Source organism: Oncorhynchus gorbuscha, linkage group LG03, assembly GCF_021184085.1.
Source record: "Oncorhynchus gorbuscha isolate QuinsamMale2020 ecotype Even-year linkage group LG03, OgorEven_v1.0, whole genome shotgun sequence".
Classification (NCBI taxonomy): domain Eukaryota; kingdom Metazoa; phylum Chordata; class Actinopteri; order Salmoniformes; family Salmonidae; genus Oncorhynchus; species Oncorhynchus gorbuscha.
Genome location: NC_060175.1, coordinates 91,301,408 through 91,318,478, shown reverse-complemented (window position 1 = coordinate 91,318,478; position 17,071 = coordinate 91,301,408). Strand labels below are relative to the sequence as shown.

The 17,071-nt window shown below is 41.4% G+C and overlaps 1 protein-coding gene across 2 annotated transcripts in view; it reads right to left on the bottom strand.

Moving 5' to 3' along the window:
• Positions 1 to 385: 385 nt before the first annotated feature.
• Positions 386 to 17,071, bottom strand: part of LOC124032197 (protein diaphanous homolog 1) — a 48,352-nt gene continuing 31,666 nt past the window's right edge. For both annotated transcript variants that reach the window (XM_046344407.1, XM_046344408.1), the window contains 6 exons: positions 15,635 to 15,787; positions 5,278 to 5,407; positions 5,138 to 5,170; positions 4,638 to 4,735; positions 4,202 to 4,285; positions 386 to 1,843 (listed from right to left, as the gene is read on the bottom strand). In XM_046344407.1, coding sequence (XP_046200363.1) covers positions 1,742 to 1,843; positions 4,202 to 4,285; positions 4,638 to 4,735; positions 5,138 to 5,170; positions 5,278 to 5,407; positions 15,635 to 15,787 — 600 coding nt within the window. In that variant the 3' untranslated portion in view covers positions 386 to 1,741. The remainder of the gene's footprint in view (positions 1,844 to 4,201; positions 4,286 to 4,637; positions 4,736 to 5,137; positions 5,171 to 5,277; positions 5,408 to 15,634; positions 15,788 to 17,071) is intronic.

Sequence of the window (17,071 nt, the reverse complement as noted above, 5' to 3'; positions counted from 1 at the left end):
CATGGAGTGGTAGTGGGAGTCAAGGTGTCATATACATATTCTATCAGAAACCCTGTTTATACCTGGTTATAACTTGCATCCATTGTCCTGATCAAGTGTAGATGATTAAAAGACACATTGTGATCTGATTGTGATCAGATTTTCCTGACTACCTCCGGAGGTATTCAGGCACGCATTGTGTCTGGATATCTTACAAGATCTGGACCGAGAAATCATCTGAACCATAAATATTTTGCCCTCTAAAATCATTGACAGGTGGCACCATTGGCTTATTACATCAATATAAGTGTCTTACAATGAATAAACATTATTTTGAAAGAATAGCTGTGAAATAATTTGGATAAAGGAAGGGACCAGGAAATATGGCAACAATGTGGACACAGTGGACAGATAACAGACACATTTTAATACCATGTGTAGACACATTTCTGGAAATGTGGGCTTAAATCAGAATATCGACAAGATCAGGACAAAGGACACATGTTAGCACCAGATATAAACGGGGGTTTACATAAAAACAACCTGCTTTGAAGTTTCACACTTGAAATGGCTAAGTATTATACTCAAATCAGATCAAATTTGTTTCAGAAATTAGAAGAAAATAACCCAGTGTTGGTAAATATGTAATATCATAAAAGTAAGTCATCTTCTGAATGAAAGCCACATTTAATCAAATGTTTTCTGTACATTTTCAATCAACACTCTCTCTCTCTCATCAAATCAATATAAAGTATTTTCAAGCAGTTGCTAACAGCACCCATTTTGCTGCTGCGTTACCAACTGCAAGTGAGGGAAGGACAATGGGAAAAAATATCAATTTCAGATGGTAAAACGCACCAGATGCTGTTCAGAATCAGAGAAGGGTCCTGGATCCCTGACTGGACTACTGGAATAGAAAATATGTGTGTCCCCGACCGAGGCAAGAATGTCTGCACGTTCAGAGAAAAATGGGTAATCAGATGGACCATTTTCAGCTGGCGAGGCCACTGTGTGTGTGTTCTTTGTGATTCGGTTCCCTTGTCATCAGACAGACAGCTGTGGACAGAAAGTAGAGAACTTGGGACTATAAATTTCTATCAGAACTTTTGTCCAAATTAAGTTATCGACATAGCCTTGTTCTGTTAAATGTTCTCTGCCTACAGTATATAGTACACTAAATATCCCAATTCATGTTTTTAAGTTCAAAATAATAGCTCAACATTGCTGACACCATTCAAACCAGTAGGCATTCCCCCTGTCTCATAACTTCAATTCAATACATTTTTTCAATCGATTTCAGACAATTTTTCACAATGAATCCTGACCATATCAGTCTACTGTCTTCAAACAATATACAGTACCTGTTATATATCCCATATAGATTTGTTTTAATTACAGCAAAGCATTATACACTCTAATATTTTCCCACTGAAATTGCAATCCCCAAGTCTAGCTGCCTGAACATAGTATTAAACCACAGCTTGTGTGGCATCTTAGTGCACACAAATAACAATAATAATATGAATAATAATAATGTGATTTATATAGCGCTTTTCAAAGACCCAAAGACGCTTAAAGGTTTCAAGGTTGCCATTAATGTTATATGTCACTGATCAGTGCAATTTCTAAGAAGTCTCGGCCTCTTTACAATTTGAAGTAAATAAACTTGTATTTGTATGTGCATAATTTAAAAGTATGCAGCACTGAATTGTGTTTGGATTGGCTGAAGATTTATAGATAGTCACACAAGGACAGCAAATTGTTATCTGATTTCAGCATGTGTCCCCTTGAAGTCGTTGACAAACTGGCACACCAAGCCAAACAGTTCCTGAGAATCTTGATCCATCGGCTCTCCGAATTTAACCTTCAAGAAAAAAGACAAATGACCCAAGGTATTATTTTTGACATCTCAAGTCCAAAGCACTTCAGTTGCTTTCATTCTTTCAGAGGTTATAATACATTTGTCTAATTCCTGGGGTTAACCGATGTCCCTGGTTTGATTGGGAAGCATAACGTAAGTCCAGTTCATTGCAAAATCCATTTATAATAATGAGCTGATAAACTGTGTGAGCATGGAAGCAATTATTGGACTTAAATATCTTCAATGAGACAGACGGGTGGCCATGGCATGAATCCATGAATCCACACTCACTACAGGGTTAGCTAATACAAAGGGTGTGTCATTAAAACAGTGGCTCAAGAGTAACATCTAATATCAGTCAAACACGGCTCAACTGCTACAGTATTTGACCACACCACTAATCAGAAAAGCTACGCCAACAACACTGCTGCACATATGGAACTCTGAATGTAACCTATTAACTTTAAAGTATTTTGATGCATTTCACCCTAAATTAACATGCCCAAGTTACAGTAACACTGGGAGAGCAATTTAAGCATGCAGTATAGGCTACTACCATTGGTTCCGTGTCTGACTGCAGCAATTTTGTTCCCCTGGGGAGCAGAGAGAAGGTTCTGATAATGTCACAGATATAAGCTGTGTCAGGGTAAGTCTTCTCCCTCTCTCTCTGTCTCTCTCCTCTCTATGCTGCTGCTGGCTCAGGCTGTAGCACATCATTATTGGTGTGCGTATGTGCATCCGTGTGTGTGCGAGAGGGTGGGAAGGATAAAGTTTGGAGTGCACAGGAATTTAATTGTGGAACCTACTATATCACAATTTCCTGGCAGGGCTCACCCCTCACCCTGTCAAGGCTCACCCGTCACTCTGTCAAGGCTCACAACTCAAACCCAGAACACAGCAGAGTCAGATGGACTCTTTGTGATGATGGATTGTCCTTCTGGAAATAGGGGAGGTTGGAAAATGGCCGTTGTTCTGTAAGAGTTTTACTTTGTTCTGACTGGGCAGAAACAGCACCTAGGCTGATGCCAAACTACACTAAAATAAAGGTGTACTAAGTTGGTAAATATCCCTAAGCATCTTCTTATGTGTATCAAAAAGTAACACTCCGTCATCTTGTCTATGACTGAATCTGAGAGACAAACCACTTCCGTTAGATACCTAATAACATCCAGTGTATTATAGTATTAAAAGGGATAGCTTCTAATACCCTCCTGTGTATATATTATTAATAGGGACAGACTCTAAAACCCTCCTGCTTATTATAGTATTAATAGGGACAGACTCTAATATCCTCCTGCGTATTATAGTATTAATAGGGCTTCGTAGTAGCTTAGTGGTTAAGAGGTTGGGCCAGTAACCGAAAGGTTGCTGGTTTGAATCTCCGAGCTGACTAGGTGAAACCTGTTGATGTGCCCTTGAGCAGATCACTTAACACTCATTTCTCCTGTAAGTCGCTCTGGATAAGATTGTCTGCTAAATGACTAAAATGTAAAATAGGGACCAACTCCAATACCCTCCTGTGTATTACAGTATTAATAGGGACAGTCTGTGGTCTATGCTAACTATTGCATATCAAGTTTAAGCATCTGCTGCAGAAGTAACCTTGAAGATAAATTTAAAAAATGTTATATATACACTACCGTTCAAAAGTTTGGGGTCAGTTAGAAATGTCCTTGTTTTTGTCCATTAAAATAACATCAACTTGATCAGAAATACAGCGTATGTCTACTAAGCAAGAGAACAAGTACATTAGAGTGTCTAGTTTGAGAAACCGATGCCTCACAAGTCCTCAACTGGCAGCTTCATTAAAAAGTACCGGCAAAGCACCAGTCTCGACGTCAACAGTGAAGAGGCGACTCCGGGATGCTGGCCTTCTAGGTAGAGTTCCTCTGTCCAGTGTCTGTGTTCTTTTGCCCATCTTAATATTTTATTTTTATTGGCCAGTCTGAGAAATGGCTTTATGTTTGCAACTCTGCCTAGAAGGCCAGCATCCCGGAGTCGCCTCTTCACTGTTGACCTTGAGACTGGTGCTTTGCCGGTACTATTTAATGAAGCTGCCAGTTGAGAACTTGTGAGGCGTCTGTTTCTCAAACTAGACACTAATGTACTTGTCCTCTTGCTCAATTGTGCACTGGGACCTTTCTTTGCTTTTCTTTCAAAAACAAGGACATTTCTAAGTGACTGCAAACTTTTGAACGGTAGTGTATATCCTCTTCAATCCCCATTCCACCCTCCATAGTGGAAAGATAGATAAGCTGAAACAATGGAAAAGGGCCATCTCGACATTTCAGGACTATAGGAACCATTTATCTCCGAAGGGGCAACACAACAGACATATTAAAATAATAACTCAGGGATTACCAATATGTCAGTGTAGAGTTTCTTCATCTCCTCAGACCTCTTTGTCACCAGGGAGAGATCGGTTTTGTACTTCTCAATCGCCACCTGGGTTGAGAGGGAGAAAGGAGAACATTATTTGATGTATAATATAAGAATACCTTCTGTTTGTTTTGTTGCATCCCAAAACTACCACTGCAAACTGACAGCAGACACCATAAGAGAAAAATAATGCAATAAGAAGCAACACTCAGTATATCGGGCAAATAGAAATGAACTTTCCTATGATGTGCTCATCTTGAGATAAGCACTGTGAATTAACGATATAGTGTGATGGTGAAATGCAACTGACTGATGCTAATTCAGCGTGTCAAAGTTTTTCTTGTGTTTCTCTTAATCGTATGTCTGTTTGTCTGAATATGAACTGAAAAGAAAGAACAGGTCTAATAGAATAACTTACTTTCAGGTCTTTGAAAAACTTTGGGTGTTGATCGCCTTGGTTTCTTCTCTTGTACGTTTTCTTGTACTGAATGGTCTTCTGTAATTCATTCTTGAGAACTGGAGGGGATGACACATCATGTCCATCATCCATCATACCTGATCACTGAAGCAAATACTCTCTACTTTAAATCACAATTTTCTCCTTTCTGCTGCTGGATCAAGCCAAGTGGCTGATCTGCACTCATGTCAACTATTCAACACAATTCTTCAGCCAAAAAGTAATCATAAATGTCTATACATGAAGCTGATATTAGGCCTACATTCATTCACACTTTATATTTAATTGCGCCATCAAACCGGTCATCTCTTTGAACTAGCTAGATCATCCTATCTTAGATAATATTATTCATAGGTAAATAAAAAATACAGTCACTATAATTAGATCTCAGCACTGTAAAGAGCAACACCTGTTTTTTACAGAGACATTATTGGAAAGGATTGGAAACGTGGTAGACTCACCGTCCACTTCAGCAGTAAGGCCTTTAATGGAAGCTGATCAGAAACACAGAGAGAAATACCTAACTGTTTTACCTAAACTGCTCCAATTGAAACATAAAGTACAGGTTTTCGGGGCTTTGACCAAAATCTTGATTACTTACCCCCAGGGACAGTTTCGAATTCCGTCAACTCTTGTGGAAAAGTGGCCAAGCCGGGTTCGTGCAACATGATCTGCTCCACAAGGGCATGCAGCAAGGTGAACTTCCTGTCTATCCCACGGAGCTGGGAGATCTGTGGGGTTCATGAGGGACATTCGAAGGTGGCGTGCAACACGCTCTCCATTATAAAAACAGTTAACGATAAATCAAATATTCATTTTATTGGTCACATGCATATGTTTTTGCGAGTGTAGTGAAATGCTTGTGCTTCAGGTTCTGACAGTGCAGTAATATCTAACAAGCAATCTAACAACTCAACAACAACTTCCTAATACACACAAATCTAAGTAAAGGGATTGAATAAGAATATATACATATAAATATATGGATAAGTGATGACCGATCGGCAATAGGCAAGATGCAATAGATGGTATAAAAATACAGTATATACACATATGGGATGAGTAATGAAAGATATGTAAACCTTATTAAAGAGGCATTATTAAAGTGAGTAGTGGTCCATTTATTAAAGTGGCCAATGAATTCAAGCCTGTATGTAGGCAGCAGCCTCTCTGTATTAGTGACAGTTGTTTCCACTAGCGGAACCCCTCGCCAACAGCCAATGAAATTGCAGGGCACCAAATACTATTCAACAGAAATCTCATTAATCAAATTTCTCAAACATACAAGTATTAGGCACCATTTTAAAAATAAAATTATCGTTAATCCAGCTATTTCAAAAGTGCTTTACAGCGAAAGCTTCACAAACGATTATGTTAGGTCACCACCAAGTCACAGAAAAACCCAGCCATTTTTCCAGCCAAAGAGAGGAGTCACAAAAAGCACAAATAGAGATCAAATAATTAATCACTAACCTTTGATGATCTTCGTCAGATGACACTCATAGGACTTCATGTTACACAATACATGTATGTTTTGATCAATGAAGTGCATATTTATATCCAAAAATCTAATTTTACATTGGTGTGTTATGTTCAGTAGTTAAAAAACATGTTGTGATTTTGCAGTGAGCCACATTAATTCACAGAAATACTCATTATAAATGTTGATGAAAATTCAAGTGTTATGCATGGAACTTTAGATACATTTCTCCTTAATTAATGCAACTGCTGTGTCAGTTTTCAAAAAAACCTTACGGAAAATAATCTGAGTATGGCGCTCAGAGCCCAAACCAGTCAAAATAAATATCCGCCATGTTGCGCAGTCAACATTAGACAGAAATAGCATTATAAATATTCCCTTACCTTTGATGATCTTCATCCGAATGCACTCCCAGGAATCGCAGTTCCACAATAAATGTTTGTTTTGTAAGATAATGTCCATCATTTATGTCTAAATAGCTTCTTTTGTTAGCGCATTGTGTAAACAAATCCAAACGCGTGTTCAGGTCCAGCCGAACATCGGAAGAAAAGTTCAAAAAGTAATATTACAGGTCGTAGAAACTTGTCAAACTAAGTATAGAATTCATCTTAAGGATGTTTTTATCATACATTTTCAATACTGTTCCAACCGGAGAATTCAATTTTCTGTGAATTTTCATGTGAAATGCGCGTGACTGAGAACGAAGCTGCTGCCAGACCCCTTAGTCAAACAGCTCTCATTCACTCCCCCTACACAGTACAAGCCTGAAACAACATTCTAAAGACGGTTGACATCTAGTGGAAGCCTTAGGAAGTGCAAAATGACCCATATCCCACTGTGTATTCGATAGGGGCTGAGTTCAAAAACGTTTTTCTCCGATTTCTGCATGACATATGAGTTCTGTTATACTCACAGACATCATTCAAACAGTTTTAGAAACTTCAGAGTGTTTTCTATCAAATACTACTAATAATATGCATATATTAGCATTTGGGACTGAGTAGGAGGCAGTTTACTCTGGGCACGCTATTCATCCAAAAGTGAAAATGCTGATGGCCTTGAAATAAAAGCTGTTTTCAGTCTCTCAGTTCCAGCTTTGATGCACCTGTACTGACCTCGCCTTCTGCATGGTAGCGGAGGGATCAGGCAGTGGCTCAGGTGGTTGTTGTCCTTGATGATCCTTTTGGCCTTCCTGTGACATCAGGTGCTGCAGGTGTCCTGGAGGGCAGGTAGTTTGCCCCCGGTGATGAGTTGTGCAGACCGCACCACCTTCTGGAGAGCCTTGCGGTTGTGGGTGGTGCAGTTGCCATACAAGGAGGTGATACAGCCTGATAGGATGCTCTTAATTGTGCATCTGTAAAAGTTTGTGAGGGTTTTAGGTGACATGACAAGCCACATTTTTTCAGCCTCTTGAGGTTGAAGAGGCGTTGTTGCGCCTTCTTCACCACACTGTCTGTGTGGGTGGACGTTTTCAGTTTGTCCGTGATGTGTATGCCGAGGAACTTCTCCTTTGTTTTGTTCACTTTGAGTGAGAGGTTGTTTTCCTGACACCACATTCCAAGAGATCCTCACCTCCTCCATATAGGCTGTCTTGTCATTGTTGGTGATCAAGCCTACAACTGTTGTGTCGTCTGGAAACTTGGGTGATTGAGTTGGAAGCATGCATGACCATGCAGTCATGGGTAAACAGGGAGTACAGGAGGGGGCTGAGCATGCACCCTTGTCGGGCCCCAGTGTTGAGGATCAGTGAAGTGGAGATGTTGTTTCCTAACTTCACCACCTGGGGGGCAACCCGTCAGGAAGTCCAGGACCCAATTGAATTGGGCGGGGTTGAGACCCAGGGCCTCAAGCTTAATGATGAGCTGTAGTTCTGAGCTGTAATTCTGAGCTGTAGTCAATGAACAGCATTTCTACATAGGTATTTCTCTAGTCCAGATGGGATAGGGGAGTATGCAGTGTGACGGCGATTGCATTGTCTGTGGACCTTTTGGGGCGGTATTCAAATTGAAGTGGCTCTAGGGTGGCAGGTAAGGTGGGGGTGATATGATCCTTGACTAGTCTCTCAAAACACTTCATGCTGACAGAATGTGTGCTATGGGGCGATAGTCATTTAGTTCAGTTACCTTTGCCTTCTTAGGTACAGGTACAATGGTGGTCATCTTGAAGTATGTGGGGACAGCAGACTGGGATGGAGAGAGATTGAATATGTCCGTAAACACACCAGCCAGCTGGTCTGCGTGTGCTCTGAGGACGCGGCTAGGGATACCGTCTAGGCCGGCAGCATTGCGAGCATTGCGACACGTTTAAATGTCTTACTCACGTCGGCCATGGAGAAGTAGAGCTCACAGTCCTTGGTAGCGAGCCACATCGGTGACACTGTATTATTCTGAAAGCGGTCAAAGAAGGTTTTTAGTTTGTCTTGGAAGTAAGACATCGGTGTCCATGACGTGGCTGGCTTTCATTTTGTAGTCTGTGATTGCCTGTAGACCCTGCCACGTACGTCTTGTGTCTGAACCATTGAATTGAGACTCCACTTGGTCCCTTTACCGACATTTCGCTTGTTTGATTGCCTTTCAGAGGGAATAACTACACTGTTTGTATTCAGCCATATTTCCAGGCATCTTTCCATGGTTAAATGCGGTTGTTCGCGCTTTCAGTTTTGCGCAAATGCCGCTATATATCCACAGTTCCTGGTTAGAGTAGGTGTACAACATCTCCAATGCACTTCCTTATAAAACTCACGATTCAGAGTATAAATTGATATTATTCTTTGAAGCTACCCGGAACATTTCCCAGCACGTGTGATCAAAACAATCTTGAAGCGTGGATTCCGATTGGTCAGACCAGCGTTAACTTCTCTAGGATAGGGGCAGCATTTGGAATTTTGGATGAAAAGCATGCCCAAATTCAGCTGCCTGCTACTCATCCCCAGAAGATAAGATATGCATATTATTCGTAGATTTGGATAGAAATCACTCTGAAGTTTCAAAAACTGTTAGAATCATGTATGTGAGTAAAAGAGAGCTTATGTAGCAGGCGAAACCCCAAGGCCAAACCATTCAGATGTTTTCTTTGAGGTCACTCTCCTTTCAATGGGTTTTAATTGGGAATCCAGTGTTTAGAAATTGGTTGAGGTTATTCCTTTGTGTAATGAAGAAGTACGGCCATCTTGAACAAGGGTCACTTCATGTGTACTGTTTGATAAAGGCGCATGACCAGAAAACTACCGTTAGTTTGTTTTCTTCCTGTATTAAACACAGATCATCCTATCTTCAATTTTATCGATTATTTACTAAACAATACCTAAAGTTGTATTGCAAAAGTAGTTTGAAATGTTTTGGCAAAGTTTACAGGTAACTTTTGAGATATTTTGTAGTTGTGTTGCGCAAGTTGGAACCTGTGTTTTTCTGGATCAAACGCGCCAAATAAATGGACATTTTGGATATATATGGATGGAATTAATCTAACAAAAGGACCATTTGTGATGTTTATGGCACATATTGGAGTGCCAACAGAAGAATCTCGTCAAAGGTAAGGCATGATTTATATTTATATTTCTGCGTTTTGTGTCGCGCATGCAGGGTTGAAATATGTTTTCTCTCTTTTGTTCACGGAGGTGCTATCCTCAGATAATAGCATCGTTTGCTTTTGCCTGAAAAGCCTTTTCGGAATCTGACATGTTGGCTGGATTCACGGCACGTATAGCTTTAAGTTGGTATCTTACATGTGTAATTTCATGAAAGTTAGATTTTTATAGGAATTTATTTGAACTTGGTGCTCTGCATTTTCTCTGGCTTTTGGCCAAGTGGGACGATACCGTCCCACATATCCCAGAGAGGTTAAGGTATCGTTTAGGACGATATCCTGGGTCGGCAGGGTAGCCTAGTGGTTAGCGTGTTGTACTAGTAACCAAAAGGTTGCAAGTTCACATCCCCGAGCTGACAAGGTTCAAATCTGTCATTCTGCCCCTGAACAAGCAATTAACCCACCCTAGGATGTCATTGAAAATAAGAATTTGTTGTTAACTGACTTGCATAGTTATATAAAATAAATTGAAGGACCTTGAGCATGGTTGAGGTGCACCCATGACCAGCTCTGAAACCAGATTGCATAGCGGAGGAGATACGGTGGGATTCTAAATGGTCGGTGATATGTTTGTTAACTTGGCTTTCAAAGACCTTAGAAAGGCAGGGTAGGATAGATATCGGTCTGTAGCAGTTTGGGTCAAGAGTGTCCACCCCTTTGAAGAGGGGGATGACCGCAGCTGCTTTCCAATCTTTGGGAATCTCAGACGATACGAAAGAGAGGTTGAACAGGCTAGTAATAGGGGTTGCAACAAATTCGGCAGATCATTTTAGAAAGAAAGGGTCCAGATCGTCTAGCCCGGCTGATTTGTGGGGGTCCAGATTTTTCAGCTCTTTCAGATGACTGGATTTGGGAGAAGGGGAAATGGGGAAGGCTTGGGGGGGGGGTGCAGTGCTGTTGACCGGGGTAGGGGTAGCCAGATGGAAAGCATGGTCAACCGTAGAAAACTGCTTCTTGAAATGGTCAATTATAGTGGATTTATCGGTGGTGACAGTGGGCAGCTGGGAGGAGTTTCTCTTGTTTTCCATGGACTTTACAATGTCAAATAACTTTTGAGTTTGTGTTGCAGGAAACAAATCTCTGCTTGAAAAAGCTCGTCTTGGCTTTTCTAACTGCCTGTGTATATTGGTTTCTAACTTCCCTGAAAAGGATGTTTTTGTGTTGGTTTCAGGGCAATCAGGTCTGGAGAGAACCAAGGGCTATATCTGTTCCTGGTTCTTGAATGGGGCATGCTTATTTAAGATGGTGAGGAAGGCATTTTTAAAGAATAACTAGGCATCCTCTACTGACGGGATGAGGTCAATATCCTTCCAGGATACCCGGGCCAGGTTGATAAGAAAAGGCCTGCTGTTTCAGGGAGCGTTTGATAGTGATGAGTGGAGGTCGTTTGACCGCTGACCCATTACGGATGCAGGCAATAAGGCAGTGATCGCTGAGATCTTGGTTGAAAACAGCAGAGGTGTGTTTAGAGGGCAAGTTGGTTAGGATGATATCTATGAGGTTGCCCGTGTTTACGGCTTTGGGGTTGTACCTGGTATTTTCATTGATAATTTGTGTAAGATTGAGGGCATCAAGCTTAGATTGTAGGATGGCCGGGGTGTTAAGGATGTCACAGTTTACGTCACCTAGCAGCACGAGCTCTGAAGATAGATGGGGGGCAATCAGTTCACATATGGTATCCAGAGCACAGCAGGGGCAGAGGGTGGTCTATAGCAGGCGACAACGCTGAGAGACTTGTTTTTAGAGAGGTGGATTTTTAAAAGTAGAAGATCTAATTGTTTGGGTACAGACCTGGATAGTAGGACAGAACTCTGCAGGCTATCTCTGCAGTTGATTGCAACACCGTCCCCTTTGGCCATTCTATCTTGTCTGAAAATGTTGTAGTTAGAGATGGAGATTTCAGAGTTATTGGTGGTCTTCCTACGCCAGGATTCAGACACGGCTAAGACATCCGGGTTGGCAGAGTGTGCTAAAGCAGTGAATAAAACAAACTTAGGGATGAGGCTTCTAATGTTAACATGCATGAAACCAAGGCTTTTACGGTTACAGAAGTCATCAAAAGAGAGCGCCTGGGGAATAGGAGTGGAGCTAGGCACTGCAGGGCCTGGATTCACCTCTACATCGCCAGAGGAACAGAGGAGGAGTAGGATAAGAGAACGGCTAAAAGCTATGAGAATTGGACGTCTAGGACATCTGGAACAGAGAGTAAAAGGAGCAGGTTTCTGGGGGCGATAAAATAGATGCAAAGTATAGTGTACAGACAACGGTATGATAGGATGTGAATACAGTGGAGGTAAACCTAGGAATTAAGTGATGATGAAAGAGATATTGTCTCTAGAAACATAATTAAAACCATGTGATGTCATCGCATGTGTGGGTGGTGGAACTGAAGGGTTGGATAAGGTATAATGAGCAGGGCTAGAGGCTCTACAGTGAAATAAGCCAAAAAACACTAATCAGAACAGCAATGGACAAGGCATATTGACATTAAGGAGAGGCATGCTCAGCCGAGCGATCATAAGTGTCCAGTGAGTAGTGAGGTTGGTTGGGGTCACGGCGATTCAGACAGCTAGCCGAGCCATGGGTAGCAAGCTAGCAGAAGATGGGGGTCTGTTTTTAGCCACCCCGTGCGTTTCCATTGGTAGATTAGTGGGGTTCCGTGTGGTAGAGGGGACCAATCCAGTTGTCAAAATAGTTATAGTGGCCCAAGAAGATTGTTCGACAGACCTGTTCAGATAGCAGCCGATATGCTCAAGACAGCGAACAATTAGCGGGCCGCCGTTAGCAGATGGGCGTTCAGGTTACGTCGCGATGGAGGGGCCAGTTGAATAACACATTCGGGCAAATAACGTCGGTATTCCAGTCGTGAAGGCCTGATGGGGCTCCGCATCAGCAGTAAAACGGGTCCGGATAGGTGATTGTAGCCCAGGAGTGGCTGACGGAACTCTTCAGCTGGCTAGCTCCGGGATAATTGGTGTTTGCTCCGAAATCGACGTTAGCCAATAGTCACTCGGATAGCAGCTAGTTAGCTGCAAGGTCCAGGTGTAAATGTCCAAAGCTTGCGGTAGAAATCCGGGGATATGGAGAGAAAATAGGTCCGGTATGCTCTTGTCTGAGTCGCGTTGTACAAAACCGGCGATAGCTTTCCGAGCTAAAGGATAGCTGATGACCGCTAGCCATGGTTAGCTGAATACTAACCTTAGCTAGTGAGCTGGCTAACTTCTTTTGTGGATTTCGGATACGAGGTGAATAATACTTTTGGAAAAAAAGGCTGGTTGCAGGAGAGTGTTTTGAAGTTGAGTTTTTAGAAAAAATATATATAAAAAGATATGCGAAGAAAAATATAAAAATATATAAAATATACATACACGGGGACAAGACGAGGACAAAGGACATCTGACTGCTACGACATCTTGGAACAAGGAGAGTAGAGAGTCCAGTGAAGTTCCTTGAGGATCATCATGGTATCGGCAAGAGTGGGGATATATACGGCTGTGACATTAACCGACGATAATTCTCTTGGGAGATAATATGGTCGGCATTTGATTGTGAGGAATTCTAGGTCAGGTGAACAAAAGGACTTGATTACACCATGAGTCGTTAATCATGAAGCATACACCCCCCCACCCTTCTTCTTCCTAGGGTGATGTTTATTTCTGTCGGCGTAATGCATAAGGAATCCTGGTGGATGTACCGACTCCGACAACATATCACGGGTAAGCCATGTTTCTGTGAAACAGAGTATATTACAATCTCTGATGTCTCTCTGGAAAGCAACCTTTGCCCTAATTTCATCAACCTTGTTATCTAGAGACTGGACATTGGCGAGTAATATACTCAGAAGCGGTGGGTGGTGTGCACGACTCTGAAGTCAGACCAGAAGGTCAGAAGGTCTTCTGCGGTGAGGTTGTTTTGGGTTGGCCTCTGGAATCAGATCAAATGCCCTGGGTGGTGGTGCAAACAAAAGATCCGCTTCAGGAAAGTCACATTCCTGGTCGCAATGTTGGTAAGTTGACGACGCTCTGATATCCAATAGTTCTTCCCAGCTGTATGTAATAACACTTAAGATTTTCTGGGCCAACAATGTAAGAAATAATACATACAAAAACAAAATACTGAATAGTTTTCTAAGGTCTAGAAGCGAGGCAACCCTGTCTGTCGGCACCATCTTGCTACCAAGTCATACTGTGCTGTTTCGGTCTACACAGAGATCTTCACCAGAAAAAGAAATAGGAGAGATCAGCCGTGCTGGTTCACCTGCAGCAGTCCTATGTCACAGAGTCCTGGCTGAGCCACATAACTACTGTTCCTACCAGGCCTTGAGATGCAGAGCAAGAGAATGCACACATTTTTGTGCGCTGCGTGTACAAATACAAGTGCCTTGCCCCAAGGCTACTCAAACAATAGGATCTCAATGTACAGTTTCTGTTAACCTAAACACTAAAAATTGAATTTCTCTCTGTGTTAATATTGAGGCACGTTGCTTTGTATTATTGGATGCATGTATCAACAATCCACAAGGTTTTCCTTGACTCTGCCATTTTTGCGTTAACTTGACGAGGTCAACTGATTGTTCAAGGTATTGCTAATGCTTTTGTTACTCAGATATGGCTGTGTGTTTGTTATCAATTTGATTTGAAAACAAATCAAAACAAAAATCATCACATCATAACAAAAACATTACATCATAAAAGCTTCCATATTACATGCAGAGTCATTATCACGTTTACTAGAGCCGTAATACGTTGTGTCCTTACTTAGACAGTGGGGAGCTTTTTGTATGAATAAAAAAATACTTGAGGAGTGTTAAGTTTCCTGAAAATGAATGAAAATAAATCAATAAAAATGCATCCATATTCAACCTATTTATATAAAATGTTAATGATCTTTCTCAAATTCAAGCCTTGCTGCATCACAGTGGCTTATGCCTTCTGTCTTAATTGAAATGCAAAGGGGACATCTCTCTCTCTCTAATCCTGTGATGGGATTTATTCCAGTCTTTTTTAGGTTACGTTGTTTACCAATTTGAGGTCCAGGGCACTTCCCTGAGGACCAGTCTAGAAGAGATGCACGCATCATCAACTTGAAGATTAACAACAACAGCCTCTACGGCTTTCTCTTACCTTACAGTTACTGTATCAACTTCCAGGTCCAGCCATTTATTTCTAAACACAGAGTCCCCTCACAGTGCAAACAATTTAGCCCTCTCTGTTTCACCTTCAAACCTTCTATGTGAGGCTTTGGGAGTAAGAGACTCCAGTCTTATTAGATAGAGAGGAAGCGTTTTAAATCTGGGGCAAAGTGCCATTAAATCTTCCCATCAGGGGACCAGTACAGCACAGCAGCGTCTCAGGCGGCAATCTATAGAAACTGCCAAGGAGTCGTCTACTATGCTGAAAGACCTATTCTAATAGTTCAGAGAGATCTAAAATGATCCCAGATAAATGTATAAAAAAAGCATGTATCTAATAAACAAGGAGTCTAATCCAAAACAAGGCTAATCTAAGACTACCAATATTGAGATTTAAAGAAAAGGACCAGTAAGGTGAAAGAAGTTGCGGCTGCATTGCCCACTGTGAATTGTAGGGTACCTCACAGTAGACTTGTCCAATGTCCACCAGCCCAGCATCTGTGCCATGGCAAGAGGTTCCATTTGATTTGTGAAGCCAGGCGGTGATACAATTACCTGCGTGTCAGAGTTAGACACACTAGGGGTAATGACCCAACCTGAGTTGGACTCAGCTGACCAGGCAGAGGATGGATAGGAGGAGAAATTGAAAGGAGAGAGAAGGAGGAGGGAGATCCGTCTGTGTATATCAATGAGAAGTTTTATTAGCCTAGTGCTGGACACTCCACCAAAGGTCAGGTGACAGCAGAGGAGAGGAGCACCTACTTTAGTTAAGGAGGAGAGGCGGAATCCCTTGGCCTTTCCCTTCCCTGCGTTCTCATTGAGGTAATTGCCGATGGCCAGCAGGTACTCCAGCACGGAGACAAACGACCTGGAGCTGTACAACTGCGTGCACATCCTGATCTTCTGGTTAATCAGCTGAAAGACAAAGATAGTGGTTCAGGAGAAGTAATTTCACTAATCCAACGTCATACTCACTCTTTTTGTCTGAATCAGACTCTTTTGTTTTGTCGGATTCATGAGCTTATGAGAGTTGAGTAAACCCAGGCGAAATCATTTTTGGTTTTCAAGTAAATTTGCAGTCAGACTAGAGACGTGACAAAATTTCAATAGCACACATTTATTTTGGATGACAGGCTTGTATTTTGAAGTAAACAAGTAGATTGACTTGTTCTACATTGCAAAAGTAATTATATTTTCATCATATGCATTTCATTGTGGTTTTCAGATTATATTATTTGTTATCATTCATACTACACTGTTTTTAACCATCCTATCACAAGCAATTGTGTCTTATATATCTAAGAAACATGGTGCACACTGCACGATATTCATAGAATGTATGAAAAAAATGGGACAGGTATTAGATTTTGTTTGCAATCTCTCTCAACAACACAGAATTTCCAGGTCTGCTAGTAAAGTAAGGAGGAAGGTGAGGATGGGATGTAGTGGGGAGACAGAGCAGCCCTCTGGAAAAACAAATCCACTTAGCAAAGGTGCGTGTCTGATGCAACATCCAACCATATGCTCAAGTTTACATAGTAACTTCCCATAGCACACTAGTGTGACCTCATCAAGCCTTAACAGAGCAGAATGCAAATACAAAGAATGCAAATCAGGTTTTGAAGAGGGCAACCTCTCATTGCAGCCTGGTCTCATAGACTAGGCATAACATAGTAAATGTAAATCTGGGAACTCTAATTAGTATGATATGTTACACATGGTATGGTTACAAACGACAGACGGTTACTTAAAACCTCTACAGGATTGGTGGGTCCCCCATGGGACGGTTTAGCTAATGCGATTAACAAGAAAAGTAACAAGAACATTTCCCAGGGCATAGGCATATCTGATATTGGCAGAAAGCTTAAATTCGTGTTAATCTAACTGCACTGTCCAATTGAATTTATTGTGCAAAGAATAGGTCTGACATACAAATACAAACTACTGGGCTCATGACAGCAACAAGAATATTAATTGTCACCCTATGCTGCAAAATTGAGAATAATAGTTTCTTGCATAGCAGAAGATCGGAGTAAGATCTTATCAGATACAAATATCCTATTTGGATTTAGAGGTACAGACCATGTACCATAGTAATAGAAGTCAAACCGACTGTGTGACTAACCAAAACTCCAACAACAAATAAATGCAAGGCACAGGCAGGTGTTACTATCTCACATAATTATCTTTAGGATAATC